The sequence below is a fragment of the Mesoplodon densirostris genome, chromosome 6 (genome assembly GCF_025265405.1).
Source record: "Mesoplodon densirostris isolate mMesDen1 chromosome 6, mMesDen1 primary haplotype, whole genome shotgun sequence".
In the NCBI taxonomy this organism is placed as follows: domain Eukaryota; kingdom Metazoa; phylum Chordata; class Mammalia; order Artiodactyla; family Ziphiidae; genus Mesoplodon; species Mesoplodon densirostris.
Genome location: NC_082666.1, coordinates 134,043,793 through 134,063,763, shown reverse-complemented (window position 1 = coordinate 134,063,763; position 19,971 = coordinate 134,043,793). Strand labels below are relative to the sequence as shown.

General features: G+C 37.7%; 1 protein-coding gene across 1 annotated transcript in view; it reads right to left on the bottom strand.

The window, feature by feature from the left end:
- Window positions 1-6,403: 6,403 nt before the first annotated feature.
- The window catches only part of LOC132492237 (probable ATP-dependent RNA helicase DDX60), an 80,274-nt gene continuing 66,706 nt past the window's right edge, over window positions 6,404-19,971 (bottom strand). The window contains exons 33-38 of the mRNA XM_060101607.1: window positions 19,802-19,923; window positions 14,264-14,411; window positions 12,596-12,738; window positions 10,326-10,477; window positions 8,402-8,464; window positions 6,404-6,538 (exon numbers count right to left, since the gene is read on the bottom strand). Coding sequence (XP_059957590.1) covers window positions 6,439-6,538; window positions 8,402-8,464; window positions 10,326-10,477; window positions 12,596-12,738; window positions 14,264-14,411; window positions 19,802-19,923 — 728 coding nt within the window. The 3' untranslated portion in view covers window positions 6,404-6,438. The remainder of the gene's footprint in view (window positions 6,539-8,401; window positions 8,465-10,325; window positions 10,478-12,595; window positions 12,739-14,263; window positions 14,412-19,801; window positions 19,924-19,971) is intronic.

The window sequence follows — 19,971 nt, the reverse complement described above, 5'->3', positions numbered from 1 at the left end:
AAGGGAGGCGTTACACACTGTCTGTGGGAAAGTAAATCAGTGCAGACACTATGGAAAACAGTATTGCAAGACGTACTTTTGTGTTTTCCCCTTTCTAATAGGTCCAAAAAAGGAAAAGCTCATCTGGTGGGATGCTACACAGAGAAGTGCTATTTGACGTGGGCTTTAAAGCATAGCTAAGATATAGATAAAGAGGAGGGAAACTCAGAGCCAAATAATTGGTCTTAAAAAGAGGAAAATACAAACCTTATACTGGAGGACCTTCTGTGAACTCGTTTAGTTTGGCCAGATCATGAAAGATATGTTGACAAAGCATAGACAATATGGCTCCAAAGATAGTTTGATGCCAGATTGTAGAGGAAGGAGATAAAAGCAGAGCTCTGATTAGCTCCACCTCAAACTGCCTTGTTCATGCCCACTGATGCCAGGTTGGGGGAGGCTGGATGCCCTGATGACACAGTAGGGAAGCAGAGCGGTGATTTACTCTCAGCAACTTTCAAATACAGTTGATCCTTGAACAACATGGGTTTGAACTGCACAGGTCCACTTATACTTGGATTTTTTTTCAATAAATACACAGTCGGCCCTCTGAATTCTCAGGAGCTGTGTCCACAGGTTCAAACAACCATGGATCGTGTGCCATGATTACTATCCACACGTGGCTGAATCTGCAGATGCAGAGTCTGTGGATACAGAGGACCCACTATGGGACTTGAGCATCGAGGAGTTTGGTATCTGCAGAGGGTCCTGGAACCAGTCCTCCACAGATACCATGGGACAACTGTAGACAATACAGTATTATTACCTGCATTCACCATGCCATACATTACACCACATGACTTAATTTATAACTGAAAGTTTGTACTTTGGACCCCCTTCACCTGTTTTGCCCACTCATCACCTCCCACCTCTGGCAACTACCAATCTCTTCTCTACATCTATGAGTTCAGTTTTTTTGTTTTACTAGATTCCACATAAGAGATCATATAGTCTTTGTCTTCGTCTGATTTAGCTCATTCAGCATAATGCCCTCAAGGTCCATCTATGTTGTCATAAACGGCAAGGTTTCACTTTTTTTGGCTGAATTTTATATATATATATATTTATACATATATATAATGTATGTATATATATATATATATATATATAAATTTTTTAATCTATTCGGCCATCAATGTACACTAGTTGTTTTTATGTCTTGGCTATCGTCAATAATGCTTCATTGAAGATGGGGGTGCATACATCTTTGAGTTAGCATTTTCATGTCTTTCAGATAAACACTCACGAGTGGGATTGCTGGATCATATGGTAGTTGCAATTTTAATTTTTTGAGGAATCTCCATACTGTTTTCCATAGTGGCTGCACCAATTTCCAATCCCATTAACAACAGTGCATAAGGGTTCCCTTTTCTCCACATTCTTGCCAATACTTCTTCTCTCTTGTCTTTTTGATAATGGCCATTCTGACAGGTGTGAGATGATATCCCATTGAGGTTTTGATTTAGATTTCCCTAATGATTAGGGATGTTAAGCATGCTTTCATGTGTTTTTTGGCTGTTTGTATGTCTTCTTTGCGAAAATGGCTATTCAGACCCTCTGCCCATTTTTCAATCAAGTACTTGGGGGGTTTTGTGAGTTCTTTACATATTTTTGATATTAACCTCTTATCAGATATATGATCTGCAAATATTTACTCCCATTCAGTAAGTTGCCTTTTCATTTTGTTGATGGCTGCCTTTGCTGTGCAGAAGCTTTTTAGTTTGACATAATCCCACTTGTTGATTTTACTTTTGTTGCTTTTGCTTTTAATGTCAGATTCAACATATCATTACCAAAACCTATGTCAAGGAGCTTACCCCAATGTTTTCTTCAAGGAGTTTTATGGTTTCAGGATTTATGTTCAAGTCTTTAATCCATTTTAACTTTTATATGTAGTGCAGGATAGTGGTCCAGTTTTCCAAGCACCATTTATTGAAGAGACTGTCCTTTCATATTGCATATTCTTGCCTCCTCTGTTGTAAATGAGTTGACCATACGTGCATAGGTTTATTATTTCTTATAATACCATAAACATCTACAATTTTCTCAAAATAAAAATTTTTGATAAATGGCTCTTCCAGAAAACCCTTTATAGGCCCATTGCAAATATGATTTTCCCTCTCTTGGGAAAAAGATGGGAATAAATTATGGTGGGAATGATGATTTTCCAGCAATCTCATCAAGGTCTTTATACATGTTTCTCAGAAAAATTTCACATCGATACAACAAATGGAACATAAATCATTTTGTTTTCGGAGTTCCTATGTAAATTCATTCTTCATAAGTTGTTCCAAGCTACTCTTTAAAGTTGTTGCTAAAAATCAAAAAGGAAGCTGCCCATTAGACCCACCTGGAAGAGGTTAGGTGTAACTCCTTCTTGCGAGAGAATACCACGTTATAAGAAATAATTTTATTCTCCTCCTAAAAATTAGGAAGTCAGATTGGCTCAGTCATATGGAAAAAATCTTCATGTCTCCATCAAACTTACAAAACTACAAATAAGGGGTGGAAACCCATGTGACAATATAGTAATACTGTGTACCATTGTGTTTTAGTTTAGTTTTGTTTTTTTATTGGAATATAATCACTTTACAGTGTTGTGTTAGTTTCTGCTGTACAATGAAGTGAATCAGCTATATGTATACCTATATCCCCTCCCTGTTGGACCTCACTCCCATCCTTACCCATCCCACCCATCTATGTCATAAGAGAACCGAGCTGAGCTCCCTGTGCTATACTGCAGGTTCCCACTGGCTACCTATTTTACACATGGTAGTGTATTTATGTCAAACCTAATCTCCCAATTCATCCCACCCTCCCCTTACCTCCGTGTCCACATGTCCATTCTCTACATCTACGTCTCTATTCCTGCCCTACAAATAGGTTCAGCTGTACCATTTTTCTAGGTTCCACATATATGCACTAATATACAATATTTGTTTTTCTCTTTCTGGCTTACTTCACTCTGTATGACAGACTGTAGGGTCCATCCACATCTCTACAAATAACCCTATTTTGTTCCTTTTTATGGCTGAGTAATATTCCATTGTATATATATACCACATCTTCTTTACCCATTCATCTATTGTTGGACATTTAGGTTGTTTCCATATGCTGGTTATCATAAGTAGTGCTGCAATGAACATTTATAATGTGCATATATCTTTTAGAATTATGATTTTCTCATAATATATGCCCAGTAGTGGGACTGCTGGGTCATATGGTAGTTCTATTTGTAGTTTTTTAAGGAACCTCCATACTGTTCTCCATAGTGGCTGCATCAATTTACATTCCCACCAACAGTATAATAGGGTTCCCTTTTCTCCAGACCTTGCGCAGCATCTATTGTTTGTAGATTTTTTTGACGATGGCCATTCTGACGAGTGTGAGGTGATACCTCATTGTAGTTTTGATTTGCATTTCTCTAATTAGTGATGTTGAGCATCTTTTCATGTGCCTCTTGGAAAACTGTATGTCTTCTTTGGAGAAATGTCTATTTAGGTCCTTTGCCTATTTTTCAATTGGGTTGTTTTTTTTGATATTGAGCTCCATGAGCTGTTTGTGTATTTTGGAGATTAACCCTTTGTCTGATGCTTCATTTGCAAATATTTTCTCCCATTCTGAGGATTGTCTTTTTGTCTTGTTTATGGTTTCCTTTGCTGTGCAAAAGCTTTTAAGTTTAATTTGGTCCCATTTGTTTGTTTTTGTTTTTATTTTCATTATTCTAGGAGGTGGGTCAAAAAAGATCTTGCTGTGGTTTATGTCAAAGCGGGTTTTCCTCTAAGAGTTTTAGAGTATCCAGTATTAGGTCTTTAATCCACTTTGAGTTTATTTTTTGTGTATGGTGTTAGGTAGTGTTATAATTTCATTCTTTTACATGTAGCTGTCCAATTTTCCCAGCACCATTTATTGAAGAGGCTGTCTTTTCTCCATTGTATGTTTTTGCCTTCTTTGTCATAAATTAGGTGACCATAGGTGTGTGGGTTTATCTCTGGGCTTTCTACCTCATACCATTGATTTATATTTGTTTTTGTGTCGGTACCATACTGTCTTCATTATTGTAGCTTTGTAGTACAGTTTGAAGGTGGGGAGCCTGATTCCTCCAGCTCCATTTTTCTTTCTCAAGATTGCTTTGGGTATTCAGGGTCTTTCGTGTTTCCATATAAATTGTAAAATTTTTTGCTCTAATTCTGTGAAGAATGCCATTGGTAGTTTGATAGGGATTGCACTGAATCTGTAGATTGCTTTGGGTAGTACAGTCATTTTTCACAATATTGATTCTTCCAAACCAAGAACATGGTATATTTCTCCATCTGTTTATGTCATCTTTGATTTCTTTCATCAGCATTTTATAGTTTCCTGAGTACAAGTCTTTTGCCTCCTTAGGTAGGTTTATTCCTAGTTATTTTATTCTTTTTGTTGTGGTGGTAGATGGGATTGTTTCCATAATTTCTCGTTCTGAATTTTCATTGTTACTCTATAGGAATGCCAGAGATTTCTATGCATCAATTTTGTATCCTGCAAGCTTATCAAATTCATTGATTAGTTCTAGTAGTTTTCTGGTGGCATCTTTACGATTTTCTATGTATAGTATCATGTCATCTGCAAACAGTGGCAATTTTACTTCTTCTTTTCCAATTTGTATTCCTTTTATTTCTTTTTCTTCTCTGATCGCCGTGGCTAGAACTTGCAAAACTATATTGAATTAAGAGTGGCATGAGTGGGCAGCCTTGTCTTGTTCCTGATCTTACTGGAAATGCTTTCAGTTTTTCACCATTGAGAATGATGTTTGCTGTGGGTTTGTCACATCTGGCCTTTATTATGTTGAGGTAGGTTCCCTCTATGCCCATTTTCTGGAGAGTTTTCATAATAAATGGGTGTTGTATTTTGTCAAAAGTTCTTTTTGCATCTATTGAGATGATCATATGGTTTTTATTCCTTAATTTGTTAATATGGTGTATCACACTGATTGATTTGCATATATTGAAGAACCCTTGTATTCCTGGGATAAATCCCACTCAATCATGGTGTGTGATCCTTTTAATGTGTTGTTGGATTCTGTTTGGTAGAGATTAAGAGGCAGTAAAAACACTGCTTTGGTTTCTAAATGTCTGGTTGTTCAGAAATTGTTGTAGTGCATGTTTTAAAATAATGAAAATCAGTTTCACCAAAGAAAGGAGGGACCCCTAACACGGCACATGCAAGGATGGGTCAGTTCCAGGGAAAAGAGTATTCTTCTATCTCCAGACAAAATGAACCACAGGGGTTTTCTAAGCCGATGTAATCTGTGTATAAATAATGCCATACAAGGGATCATCTTTCAGTAAGACATCTTGATAGTAGGAGAGAGCAAACCTTGCCCTGAGGAAAAAAATGCTCTGTTCAAGTTTAGGGTCTAAAATAGGTTCTAGAATGATAAACTGAGGTGAGGCTGGGGCAGGAAAGTGACCATATATGAACTATGTTCTATAAAATGCAAATGTGTATGCAAGAGGATGGAAAGACATGTGAATTTAACACAAAGAGACCAACGGTAAATAGATTAAACCCATTTTATTTGTTTGTGGTTTTCAGTTTCTTATGTAGAATTAAAATCAAGCCAAATCATCAGGTATGTTTTTTTTTTTTTTTTTTTTTTTTTTTTTTTTGCGGTATGTGGGCCTCTCACTGCTGTGGCCTCTCCCGTTGTGGAGCACAGGCTCCAGACATGCAGGCTCAGCGGCCACGGCTCACGGGCCCAGCCGCTTCGCGGCATGTGGTATCTTCCCAGACCAGGGCACAAACCCACGTCCCCTGCATTGGCAGGCGGACTCTCAACCACTGCGCCACCAGGGAAGCCCCAGGTATGTTTTATTTAAAGCACCATGGAATTTATACCAAATTCCCATCATGTCTTATAAAAAGTAGTTTAAGTTCACTAAAAGGTACTCTTCCAACAGCCATATCTAAGTCATGGAATCACATTTAAATTAAATAGAGAGAATATATTTCAATGTCAGGATACTGTAATCATTTATTCTAGCCTTAATAGACTTTTTACAAATTATAACATTGAGGAGAAAATTGTTGAGAATGTAATATTTGTTTAGGCCTCACAGAGCAAACATTGTTCTTCAATCTCATACAAAATCCTTGCATTTCGCAATTAATCTACAAAGTAGCTGAGACATAACCATTGTTACTAAACGATACAAAGAAGCCAAGGTTTAGAGATACTAAGTGATTCATCCAAGGATGCTCACAGGAGAGCAGGGCAAGTTTGATCAGAACCCTGACTCCAAACTGCTTCCCTTTCTACTTCATCATCTATGTATTCCCAACAAAAAGCATGAGAATCATAAAATATGACTTTAAAAATGCCCAAGGCAATCTTTTAATTAGTTTGGATAGACTTCATTTTCAAATGTTCTTAAATTTTTCAGAAAAGGTTTTACTCAGTTGTTCAAATGCTAAGACCACGTTGTCCTCTTCATTTTCACATAGTTCACGCAAAGAAACACTGTAAATGGAAATACAGATACACATAAAACTCACCCATTCTAATGAGCGTCAGTATCATAAGAAGGGCTTTCCCCAGGGAGGTAGAGCTAAGTAAATCCCACTAGATGATGAAATGTGAGCAAAATGAGGAAAAGAATCATAAGGAACATATTTATCTCAAAAACAAAAAACAAAAAAACACCTTGTCAATGAATCAATCAATCAAGACAATCACCGTGCAGCTCCTCTCCCTGTATTTTACCAAGAGGATTTTTTTTTTTTTTTTTTTTTTTTTGCAGTACGCGGGCCTCTCACCGCTGCGGCCCCTCCCGTTGCGGAGCACAGGCTCCGGACGCGCAGGCTCAGCGGCCATGGCTCACAGGCCCAGCTGCTCCGCGGCATGTGGGATCTTCCCGGACCGGGGCACAAACCCGTGTCCCCTGCATCGGCAGGGGGACTCTCAACCACTGCGCCACCAGGGAAGCCCCCAAGAGGATTTTAATGGCCACCAAGTCCCATGTAACCAGATCCCTCCTCCCTTCAATAATAGCAACACAAATCCCCTTCTTTTTCCCCACATTTTTTTTTATGGAGTCATTTTGTGGGTTTTTTTTTTTCAGTATGCACTTAAACCCACAGGCAACTACCTCTACAAAAAGCAAAGCAATCCTCTGTTTACCTAGATGTATGAGAAAATTAAGAAAACATGGCATGATAAACAAAATAATGGCCCACAAAGATATCCATGTCCTAATCCCTAGAAATTTATAAATCCTTAGGTTACATGGCAAAGGAGAATTAAGGCTGTAAATGGAATTGAAGTTGCTAATTGGCTGACCTTGAGGTGGGGAAATTAACCTGGATTATCTGGGTGGCCCACTGTTGTCACAAAGGTCATTCTAAGTAGAAGACAGGGAGCAGGAGAGAGTGAATGTCAGAGTGACCTGATATAAGAATCTGCCCCCCAATGCTGGCTTTGAAGACAGAAGGGGCCAAATCAAAGCATCTAGAAGCTGGAAAAGATAATCAAATAGATTGTCCCAGAGGCTCCAGAAAGGAATGCAGCCTGACAACACCTTGATTTCAGCCCAGTGAGACCCATTTTGGACCTCTGACCTCCAGAACTGTAAGACACTAAAGTTGTGTTGGTTTAAACACTATGTTTGTGGTCATTTGTTACAGCAGCAATAAGGAACTGATACCCAGGTGATGAGAATGGAGAGAGGAAATTCAAGGATGGACAGTGCAGCTGGGCTCATCAAGGACTTGGAACAGTCAGGACCTGACCTTTCATCAGCCTTTTGTAACCTGTACCTGCCTTGATTCCACTAGAGGTCCAGTTTTTCCCTGGTGTCTTCATTGACCTACTGCAAAGAATGACCAGCTCTGTACCCACAATACTGAATTTCCTCCTAGTTACAGACTCACAATTGTGACTCCTGGACATTTCCTCCTGAACAATATTCAAGAGATATAATGTGACACATACCATCTAACTCACTGGTTTTTGTTCTCAGTCCTCAGATCTCATCCTCGCGCCTATGTTTTTACGTATCATTAACTAAAATGGAAAACTTGGTTGTGGAAACTGAGAACGTGAGGGTCTAGGGATTCTTGAAGCTTTGGGATACTGCTGCCTGTTGGTCTAAAGTGCCTGGGCTGAGGCTCTGGTCTAGGTGAAAGTTCATGGATTTTGGAATTAGTTCTATTATAGAAACAATGCAACAGAGAGTTGAGGAGAAGGTCTACAAAGTCTCTGGGGAGCTGAAATGCTTGGCACCTAAGAGGCTCAGGGGCACCTTTAAGTATGAGCTCAACAGTTTTCAAATTACCATTAAATTATTAGAAAATCTGAAATCAATATTTAAAATGTATATCATACCTGATAGATTGAATGGTGAGGCAAAAATCTTTCAACAACTGATAAGCAGCTCCTTCATTCATCCTAAACAAAACAACATTTTGAAAATTAATGGTATAAAGACATTAAAGAATTTATTTCATATTGAAATGTTGGATTGGTCATTAATGGATTACTTTTGTCTGTCAAGATGTATTTACTAAAATCATTTCTGCCACAGACTCCCAGATGATTTAATCTGTGAGAATGACAATTATGAACTCCAGTCACAAGTTCACAACCAGAGATACGCAATGAACATGGGAGGCTGACCTTCTAGGAGAAACCCAAGTCGCAAAGTCAAGATCAGGAGCGTGGATGGGGCCAGAGAGTCAAAGAGAAGAACCACGTGAATTACTCACTGGTGTCACAACTACTTTATTCACACTAATGAGTCCTACTGTCAAAAATGATGTGTTTCTCAAGAGGGTCAGAAGTTTTAAATACTTGAATTCACTAAAGATTGTTCGAAAGGTATTTAAAATGCACACTGAATTCCCGATGGTGTGACAGAATTCCCCTCCCCCAACACACCCACACACACGTCCATGTGCTCAGTGACTGGGCCAATTTCTCCATTCCCAGTAAACCCCTGCACACTGTTTTGAAAATGGTTTCCCTGCCAAAGAGTTAAAACAACTGTCATAGTCTCAGTCCTCAGATGTGTGAATTATATTCTTTTCATATACTTCTCTCAGACAATGCAGAGCATGGCATTATTTGTTATTGTTATCCATTTTTAACTATATAATAATAAATAGTACTAAATAAAAAACATATCTGTGACACAGACCTACTAGAGCATGGACTTGAGGATATGGGGAGGGGGAAGGGTAAGCTGTGACAAAGTGAAAGAGCGGCATGGACATATATACACTACCAAATGTAAGGTAGATAGCTAGTGGGAAGCAGCCGCATAGCACAGGGAGATCAGCCCGGTTCTTTGTGACCGCCTGGAGGGGTGGGATAGGGAGGGTGGGAGGGAGACGCAAAAGGGAGGGGATATGGGAACATATGTATATGTATAACTGATTAAATTTGTAAAATAAAAAAAATAATAAAATAAATTAAAAAAAAATAAAAAAAATAAATAAATAAAAAAAAAAAGCCCTTAAAAAAAAAAAAAAAAAAAAAAAAAAAAACATATCTGTGAACATGTGCAAATATTGATAACTGTAGTGTAAATCTTTACACTAAGTCAGCCTAAGTCTCAAGATTTTGCTGGTCAAACACGAATAACAATACCACCAAATGTATTTTCTCTTGCCCTTAGTCTGTAAGAAAAAATTTCAGTACATTTAGCATGATTAACCTATACTTGAAATTATAAGAAGGTGTTTGCCTAATATTCATTACATTCATTTATTAGATGTAAAGATGCAGATGAAGATGGATATAGAAATAGAACTGGAGGTAGAGGCAGAGGTGGAAATGACAGAGAGAGGTAGAGGTGAAAAGGATAGAGAGAGGTAGAGGTAGAGATGGGGATGCTGGGGATGACGGGGATGCTGAGGATGACGGGGATGCTGGGGATGCTGGGGATGATGGGGATGCTGGGGACGACGGGGATGCTGGGGATGACGGGGATGCTGGGGACGGGGATGCTGGGGATGACGGGGATGACAGAGATGCTGGGGATGACGGGGATGCTGGGGATGACGGGGATGATGGAGATGCTGGGGATGACAGGGATGATGAGGATGCTGAGGATGACAAGGATGCTGGGGATGACGGGGATGCTGAGGATGATGGGGATGACAGGGATGCTGGGGATGACGAGGATGCTGGGGACGACGAGGATGCTGGGGATGACGGAGATGCTGGGGATGACGAGGATGCTGGGGATGATGGGGATGGCTGGGGATGGCTGGGGAGGGAGATGGAGACGGAGACAGATAAAACACACCTGTTGTCCTGGACCAATCCTGTCAAGGAACCGTGTTTATAGAAATCGAGTGCATAAGCATTGAGCTGCATTCTTCTTCCTTGGTGATCAAATTCCTGTGGTCTCAGCACAGGAGCCTGAGTGCTATCAATGCCAATGGTGCGCAGAGTGACCTGAAGAAATAGAGCTCTCCTTAATTTATTATTTATGTGTAAAGAAAGTTTATGATTTCTTACATTGTGCTTCATAGTTCCTTCCTAGAATCAACATGTTTAAAGCACACTCTTCACAGTGAAGGAAGAGGGTGTCCCTCATACACACTGAGGTAGTGCTGTCCCAAGTAGGACAGTAGGACGGCTTGGCTCCACCGATGAACATCACTGCCTCACAATGTACAATAAAAATGTTAGCTACCTGGCCACTAGAATATAGCAAGACTCGCTAGGAAAGAAAAGCTAATTTAAAATTTTATGAGTATGCTAATTGGTGCAGGAAATACCTTTGTACACAGAGTGTCAGGGAGCTGGTGCCTTGCATGTCTGGAAAGAAGGCTTAAACTGAGGAACTCTGACAATCTTTGGATCCCAATTACTGGAACAAAAGGGAAAGGGAGGAAGATGGAGGGGAAAGGAAAAGGAAAATAAGAAAAGGAAGAAAGCACATCAGTAGTTTTCCATGTCTGCTCATTTTCTGAAAACTCTATGGGGTCAACAGGAACTCTAGTGCAGGGCCAGTGAGAGTGCACACTGGTACAGCTACTTTCTAAAATGACTGGGGAGTAGCTCAGAAAGTTATTATTATTAAAAGTCCTTAGAATATTCTTATTCCGTTATGATCCAGAAAATTGTTTTGACCCCGAAAATCTGGAAGATTTGCAATCAAGGGGAATTGGTAGATAAGTAAGGTAAAATTATGTGGGGGAATGCAGAATCTAAACACAAGAGGAAAAGAACTATATCAAAATTTAAATCATTAAAAGTTTTATTCTTGACTGTTTTTGACAGTTATGGGTGTTAAAACACTTTAGTATTTATATTCCATTTTATACATTTAAAAGGATGATGCAATGGTTCTATTTTAACATATCAACATTTATCTGAAAATGTAATCTGTATCATTAGAAACTATTTAAATATATGATAAAAATATATGTGTCTATTTAAAATGCACAAGGGTCTATACAGTTTTTCAAAATTCTCTGAAAACTGTGGAGGTTTCTCAAAAAACTAAAAATAGAGGTACCATATGATCCACTGATCCCACTCCTGGGCATATATCCAGAAAAGACAAAAACCATGATTGGAAAAGATACATGTACCCCAGTGTTCACAGCAGCACTATTTACAATAGCGAAGGCATGGAAGCAACTTCAATGTCCATCAACAGATGACTGGATAAAGCAAATGTGGTACATATATACAATGGAATATTACTCAGCCATAAAAAAAGAATAAAATAATGTAATTTGCAGCTACACAGATGGACCTAGAGATTATCATATTAAGCAAAGTCAGAAAGAGAAAGACAAACACCAGATGATATCACTTACATGTGGAATCTAAAATATGACACAAATGAACCTCTCTATGAAACAGAAACACACAGTCATAGAGAACAGACTTGTTGCCAAAGGGGAGGACGGGGTAGAGGAGGGATGGTTTGGGAGTTTGGGATTAGCAGATGCAAACTAGTATATATAGAATGGATAAACAACAAGGTCCTACTGTATGGCACAGGGAACTATATTCAGTATTCTGTGAGAAACCATAATGGAAAAGAATATGAAAAAGCATATATATATGTGTGTGTGTGTGTGTGTGCATATATATATACCTGAATCACTTTGTTGTACACAAGAAATTAACACATTGTAAATCAACTACACTTAAATTTCCACAGGTTTATTCCAACATTCAAATGGGTTATCCAGCATATTTGAAATGTATCTAGTTCTTTATACTTCATTTTTGACGTCACTGATCCAGAATATATGGGATTTACAGCGTCTACAGCAATATTGGGAAAGCCTGAATATAGTCTTATGTGCTCTTTTCACAGGAAACCTCTGTCAATCTCCAGAAAAGTGGTGGGGATTTCTGTATAATGGAACAGGGTTCCTCAGGCCAGGGTGAGAAGCTGGCCTCAAGAGCACCTTTTCCTGGATATTTCTGTTGATACATGTGAAATGCTTTTCAATTTGGGGAAGTTGAAGTCCTTGCTAAGCTGCCTGGAAGTATAAATCCAATTCTTTCTTAAAGACGTTTTATTTATAAGCCTCGTTTTCCACTTACATGGTCTGAAGTTTCTAGATGAAGCAAATTGCCATCAGAGTTCCCAGACAGACAGGCAAACGGAGAAACGGCTATTCTTCCTTCCTTGCAGCTCATCAAATGAGACACAAGTTGCGAGTCTTCACACTCTTTACCTGAGAAATCTGGCCATAAGAGGTTGGCACAAATCAGCTTTGAAGATGAAGCCAGATTGCCAAGCTTTACACACCTGCTCTAGACCAGGTGGCAAAGGGGAGCCATTCAACTTTCAAGGACCAACACTGTAATGAAGACTGAATGAGACAGATCACCTGCAGTAGCAGCACATCCTGGTGTAGAACGCATTCAATAAATGTTAGTTATTAACACTATTACCAACAGTGTAAGATTTTGTATTATATTTTAGTTGCTCGGATCAACAGGTCATAAAAGACTAAATTTAAATTGTATCCTCTTTTAGCCCAGAATTGTTATTACCTTGGTCCTTTTTCCCACCGAACTCAGACTTGGCTGCAGAATCCTTCTAGACAGGCTGATTGATTCAAGCAGCCACCATCCGCAGGTTTGGAAATGGCGTATGAGAAGCAGTGTGTTTTCCATTCCTCCCTTTGTAAAGCGCCAGAGGGCGCGTTCAGAGTGGGCTCTCATCTGTGACTGAGGCCGAACCTTCCCACTCCTTTTCTTCCTCCTCTGGATGCTCGCCACACCCACTGCCACTGTCTGCTTCCTGCTTTCACGCTGTCCAGGAAGCTACACGGTCCTCCTCCCTGACTTCTTCCAGCTGAGGATGTTAGGAAACCAGGAAATGGCTACCCAGAGCTCACCCCTTTCCCTGTATCCCTGTCACCGTTTCCAGTTTAGTTTCTCCTGGAAGATTTCCATCCAATAGCTCATGAAAAGTAAGAGCAAAGATTAGGAGTGTAGACTACGTGCTACGTGCTGTTTGGAGATAGTTACAGACATTGGCTTAACTATTTAAAGCTCACCCTAGGTGGACAGTGTCATCCTCCTCATTTATCTGTTGAGAAAATCGAGGCAGGAATATGGAGTCCCCTGCTCGAAGTCCCACTGCTAACAAGTAGCAGAGCCAGAGCTTGGACTCAGGTCATATGCAGAGAGTTTATGCTCATGACCACCATGCACAGCTCCTCTCAAGGAAAAAGTGACAGAATCGCTTCTTGTTTCTCCTCATCTCATAGGTGTCCTTACTCCATTTTCCAGGCGTGTCCCAAATCCAACCTTTAATCAAGATGGTTTATAAATGACTCTATTCAATGTCATTCTCCACTGTCCTTTACTTCTTCTTTTTTTTTTTTTTTTTGCGGTACGCGGGCCTCTCACTGTCGTGGCCTCTCCCGTTGTGGAGCACAGGCTCTGGACGTGCAGGCCCAGCGGCCATGGCTCACGGGCCCAGCCGCTCCACGGCATGTGGGATCCTCCCGTACCGGGGCACGAACCTGTGTCCCCTGCATCGGCAGGCGGACTCACAACCACTGCGCCACCAGGGAAGCCCTGTCCTTTACTTAATTCTAATAATCATACCTTCTTCCTTGAGAGAGCAGAAAGGACCCCCTTATTCTAAGGCAGACTGATCTTTCCAGGGCTCTATTCTTTTTATGGGATAAAATATTCTTAGGCAAGATTATTTATTTTTTAAACTGTTCCACAATGGAGCTAAGATACACTTACCTATTTTTGACAATGGGAGCTGATGTTCTTGTCTCATATCAGCCAGTTTGGAAACAATCAGTAGGAAAGAGGCAAAGTCCTTTGTCACGTTTGTATTATACTCATCTAGAGCAGCCTTGAAGTCCTCAGGGAGATCCTCCAGAAACACCTAAATCATCAAGGAGGTCATCCAAAAAAAAAAAGCAAAAAGAAAAAACTGGAGGCCAAATATTTTTCAGAGAGATCTATGTACCATCCTTGAAAACTGAAAGTTTAGAAGAACTGCAAAGAACAATGTAATATAATTCTATAGTTATCTATCTATTCAGTAATGTAACTGTTCCATTCTTTCATCTATGAAACTCAGGTGAAATTCATTTTTTATTCCTGTTTGTGTTATAAAAACCAATACCTTTACTCTTAAAAATTTGTTTTCATGCTATTTAATCAAAACTCTTTTAAATAGAAGTATGCCCTCAAATGACATTAGACTTGTGAATATTTCAAAGAATCTAGTGACATGTTTGGAAAGCAAGCAACAATATAAAGTCCCCTTTGTGCCTAGAATAAACCTCACTTAATTGTGAGGGTCTTTAAAAAACCACTGGATTCGTTCTTCTAATATTTTGTTAATTATTCTTCCATCTATATTTTCATAAAAGAGATGCATCTCTAATTTTTTATAATGTCCCTGTCAAGTTTTGATATTAAGTTTAAGTTTTGTTCCCTCTTTTTATATTCTCTAGAAGAGTCTGTGAAAATTTGCTGTTATTCTTTAAATGTTTAAAAAAGTTCACCACTGAAGCCATCTGAACCTGGGTTTTTTTAAATGGGAAATTAAAAAAATATGGTTACATTTCTTTAATAGTTATCAGATATGAAATTATTCATATAGTCCTTGGTTAGTTTTAGAAAGTTGCATTTTCTAGGAATTTGCCCATTTTGTCCAAATAGTCAAATGTTTTTTCCATTTGATGTACTACATAAGATCTGTAATTATGTCTCATTTTCTTTCCTGATAATTGTAATTTGTGCTTTCTCTCCCTTCTTTGTCAATGAGTCTTGCTGTGTATTCATCACTTTTATTATAAATCTTAACAAAGAAGCAACTCAGGCCTTGCTGATTTCCCTTTTTTTACAATTGTTCTCAATTTACTTTATTTCTGCTCTCATTTTATTATTCTTTTTCTTGTATTTCCCTTAGGTTAGATATTCTGTTTTATTTATTTTGCTTTGTTTTGTTTTCTCCTAACTCCTTAAGCTGAAAAGTCAAATCACTTGATTTTTTTTCAGCCTGTCTTCTTTTCTAAGATGTGGTTATAAAGGCTATAAATGTCCCTCTAACCATTGCATAAATCACATCTTATATTTGTATGTATTCTTCATTATCATTTAACTAAAATATTTGATAATTTCCATTTTATTTATTTTTTGTCTTATGTGTATTTAGAAATGAAACGAGTTTGTTCAATTTTAAGGCAATTAAGGTGTTTCTGGTCCAGAAACAAATTTCACATATATATTACCAGCATATATTTGACAAAGGTACCAATAACACACAACAGAGAAAGGATAGTCTTTTCAAAAATGTATTGGCAAAATGATATATACATGTAAAAGATTGAAATTGGACCCCTACCATATGCGGTACATAAAAATAAACTCAAAACGGATTAAAGACTTAAATGTAAGACCTAAAACTGTAAAATTAATAAAAGAAAATATAGCGACATTGGCTTTGGCCATGATTTTTTAATGTAACATCAAAAGTATAGGCAACACAAGTGAAAATAAACAAGTGAGACTACATCAAACTAAAAACCTTCTGCACAGCAAAAGAAATAATCAACAGAGTGAAAAGGCATTTCTGGAATGGGAGAAAATATTTCTAAACCAACCATCTGATAAGGCGTAATATCCAAAATACATAAGAATCTAGTACAACTCAATAGCAAAGCCAACAAACAAAAACACAAAAAACAAAAGCAAAAGAAAAACGGGCAAAGGACTTGAAAAGACATTTCTTCAAAGAAGGCATACAAATTGCCATCGTGTATATTAAAAGTTGCTCAGCATCACTAATCATCAGTGAAATGCAGATCAAAACCACAATGAGATAGCCCCTCATACCTGTTAGAATGGCTATCATCAAAAAAAACAAGATTATAAGGGGTGAAGAAAAATTTTAAATGTAGAAAAATTCGAACCCTATACACTGTTGGTGGGAATGTAAATTGGTGCAGCCACTATGAAAAACATACAAAGTTTTCTTTAAAATATTAAAAATAGAACTATCATATGATCCACCAATTCCACATCTGGGTATATATCCAAAAGGGTTGCAATCAGGATGTTGAAGAGATACCTGTACATCCATGTTCACTGAAACATTATTCACAACAGGCAAGACATACAGACAACCCAAGTGTGTATCAACAAGATGAATCGATAAGAAAGTGTGCTGTATACATACAGTGGAATATTATTCATTCTTTAAAAAGGAGATCAACATGGATGTACCTAGAGGACATTATGTTAAGTAAAATAAGCCTCACAAGAAGGACAAATACTGCATGATTCCACTTACATGGGGGACCTAAAATAGTCATACTCATAAAAGCAGAGACTATTGTCAGGGGCGGGGTGGAGGTGGAAATGGGGAATTGTTTTTCATTGAATATAAATTATTGTTATGCAGGCTAAATAATTTCTGTAGATCTTCTCTACAACATAGTACCTATGTTAACAATACAGTACTGTGTACTTTAAACTACATTAAGAGGATAAATCTCATGGTAAGTATTCCTAAATAAATAAATAAATAAAACCAGAAGAAAAATTTTGGACATGGTGGATATGTTTAGTGCCTTTGTTGTGGCAATGATATCACAGGTGTATGCATATGTCCAAACGCATTAACATGTATACATTAAACGTATGCAATTTTTATATATCAATTATACCTCAAAAAACTTTTTTTTTAGTATGTATGATGCTCTCATTTAAAAAAAAACTTTAAAAATAAGGTATGCATATCCTCTTGATATGTCATGAAACCAATCACAATATATTTACCGTTTTAACTTATGTTTAAAACATACGCTAAGTATCTGTACACATTCATGCACAAAAATAAACAGAGTGGAGTGAAAATTATATTCCCATTTTCTTCTGCCTTCCATTATTTTGGTCAGAAAGTCAGCTAACAATCTTATTATTGCTTTTTTCAAGGAAATGTTTATTTCGGCTCTAGCTGATTTGTGTTTTTCTCTTTGTTTTTGATTTTCAGTAGTTTTAATGTTTCTTTATCCTTCTTGAAGTTGACTAATCTTTTGAAACTATGGAGTGCTGTCTTTCATCAGCTCGGGAAAATTCCCAGCTATTATTTTTGAATACCCTCCTGCCATTCTTCTCCCTCCTCTTCTTCTGGGATTGCCATTATATTACATTAAACTTTTTGAATGTGATCTACATTCTCATATGCTATTGCTTTTATTTTCTTTTTTTTCTCCCTGTGCTACAATTCAGATACCTTTTATTGAGCTATCAGTCAACTCACTGATTTTGACTTCTGATATGTATATTCTGATCAGACATCACATTTTTCAATTCTGGACTGTCCAGTTAATTACCTGGTGAAATTCTCTATTCTTTCATCAATTTTGTAATTATCTAGTGAAATTCTCCATCCTTTCATGAGTTCTATCTCTTCACCCATTTTCTTGAGCAGTCCTTATATTCTAACTTCAATATCTGAATCATCTTCGTGTTGATTATTATTGCCTCTTTCATTCCTGCTAATTGGTCATATGTTCTTGCTTACTCACTTTTTTAGGTTTTTTCTTTTCTTTCACCAGAAGTGTTTGTAAAAGGACCTGATAGACTTCAAACAATGTTATCTTCCACTGGAGTGAGCTCCCCAATTTTGTGTTTGGCCAAGTGAGTGAAGATGTGATCACCTCAGTGTAAGTAGAGATTGAAGTGGATTGATACTGTTTTCCAGTTTTAGTAAGTCTCAGTCTACATCTGGTGCATCTCTGCTCCTAGGCCCTCTTGGGTTTTGAGTATGAGGCTGGTGGGTCTCAGTCTTCTCAGCCCTAAAAGATTCCCAAAGATCCACTTCATTCCTGTAGAGCTTCATAACCTACATTTACACCTTCCAGCCCTAGATGGCTTTAAAAATGCCTTGAGGGTAATATAAGCCTATGAATAAATTCAAACTCTTCCCTCTAGTGGGTTTTTATTTAATAAATGCTACAAGACTGCAAGAAATTTGGTGTAACACCCCAACGTTTCATGCAGATATGACCCAGTGAATGTCCTGAGTTAACACTCTCTCAAGTGTCTATTCTGTCACTCCAGCCCCATGGAATCACTAAAAGCTTTATTGTTTTGTTTTGTATTTTTATCTCACAGGAGAGGCTCTCTGGATATGTTAAGTACAACTTTCAACCTCATCCAGAATCAACAAGTTCTTTGAGAGAAAAATCATGGTTGGAGAGTCCAATCACACCTTGGATAAGTTCTTGCCATTTTATAATTTTAGCCAATATAATCCTCATCCCTTCCACAGCTCTCTGTTGCAACAGGAGTGATGGCCACCTAGCATGTCCCACCTGGAAGTGCTCAAATTTCTAATAATCTTTAAAGGAAAAAAGAGAGAGAAATAGGAGGCCTCCACTCAAAACCTTTTTTTATTGTACTTTTTTCTATCATAACCATCTGTGTAAGAATAGAGATACTGACTTGTCTTTTATAAGAAAAATAAGTTTACTTAACCAAAACAAATAATAGTCCAAGAATGTACATGTGATGAAAAAGATATGAAGATGAAAAGTCAATGACTAAAACTGTGTTCACTGGTCTAGAGAACATTCTGTGAGGGCTAAGAATGGTAACTTAACATTGTGATGTTAGACAATATAGATGAACTCTTCTCTTTTTGTTCTTCTTTGTCACCTTTTACCAAGGTTATCTGGTATAACCAGCCCTTCCCACTTTCTCAGATTCTAGTTAAATACATTAGTAATAATATTTGATGCTGATTTAATGACAGGGAATTATGATCAAAGAAGTCATTTCAAATAAAATCGGACAACAGTCTGTGTGTCAAGGGATGATTCTTAGATGACTATTCTATTTTTTCAGTGAGAACATTATAGTTTACAGCATACACTTCCTGTCCATAGACCTACTGCAAGGTAAAAAGATGCTAAAAGACCTAGAGATTCAATGATGGGAACTATTAGTTCATTTAATGTATAATTACGCACATTTTTTTTCTTTAGCCACTGATTGCTACACGTTTATACAATCCAATGGAAAACATGAGCAAAACTTTTTATCCCATTTTTCCTCAAGGCATTTAATCTTTTGATAGATTTATAGAGGAGACATGTGAATTAAAGATTAAATATAACACTGATTACAGAAGAACAAATTATTTCTATAAAACAAATGAACTCTATATTAATAAAATTCTACTGCTGTGGAATCATTTATGGTAGGATCTATTAAATGATCTTAATTATTTAATGTTATCAGAATCATAAATTTTACCTTGGATTGATAAAACTTGAGTGTAGTATCTTGGAACTTTGCTGGAAGATACTGTCTTCCAAACAGATTTGCCAGTACTAACACTAGCTTTTCCATAACATCTTGAGAAAATTGTTTTGAGCCTATACAAAATAAAATATCTTGTCATAAACATAAAAAGTGCATTAATC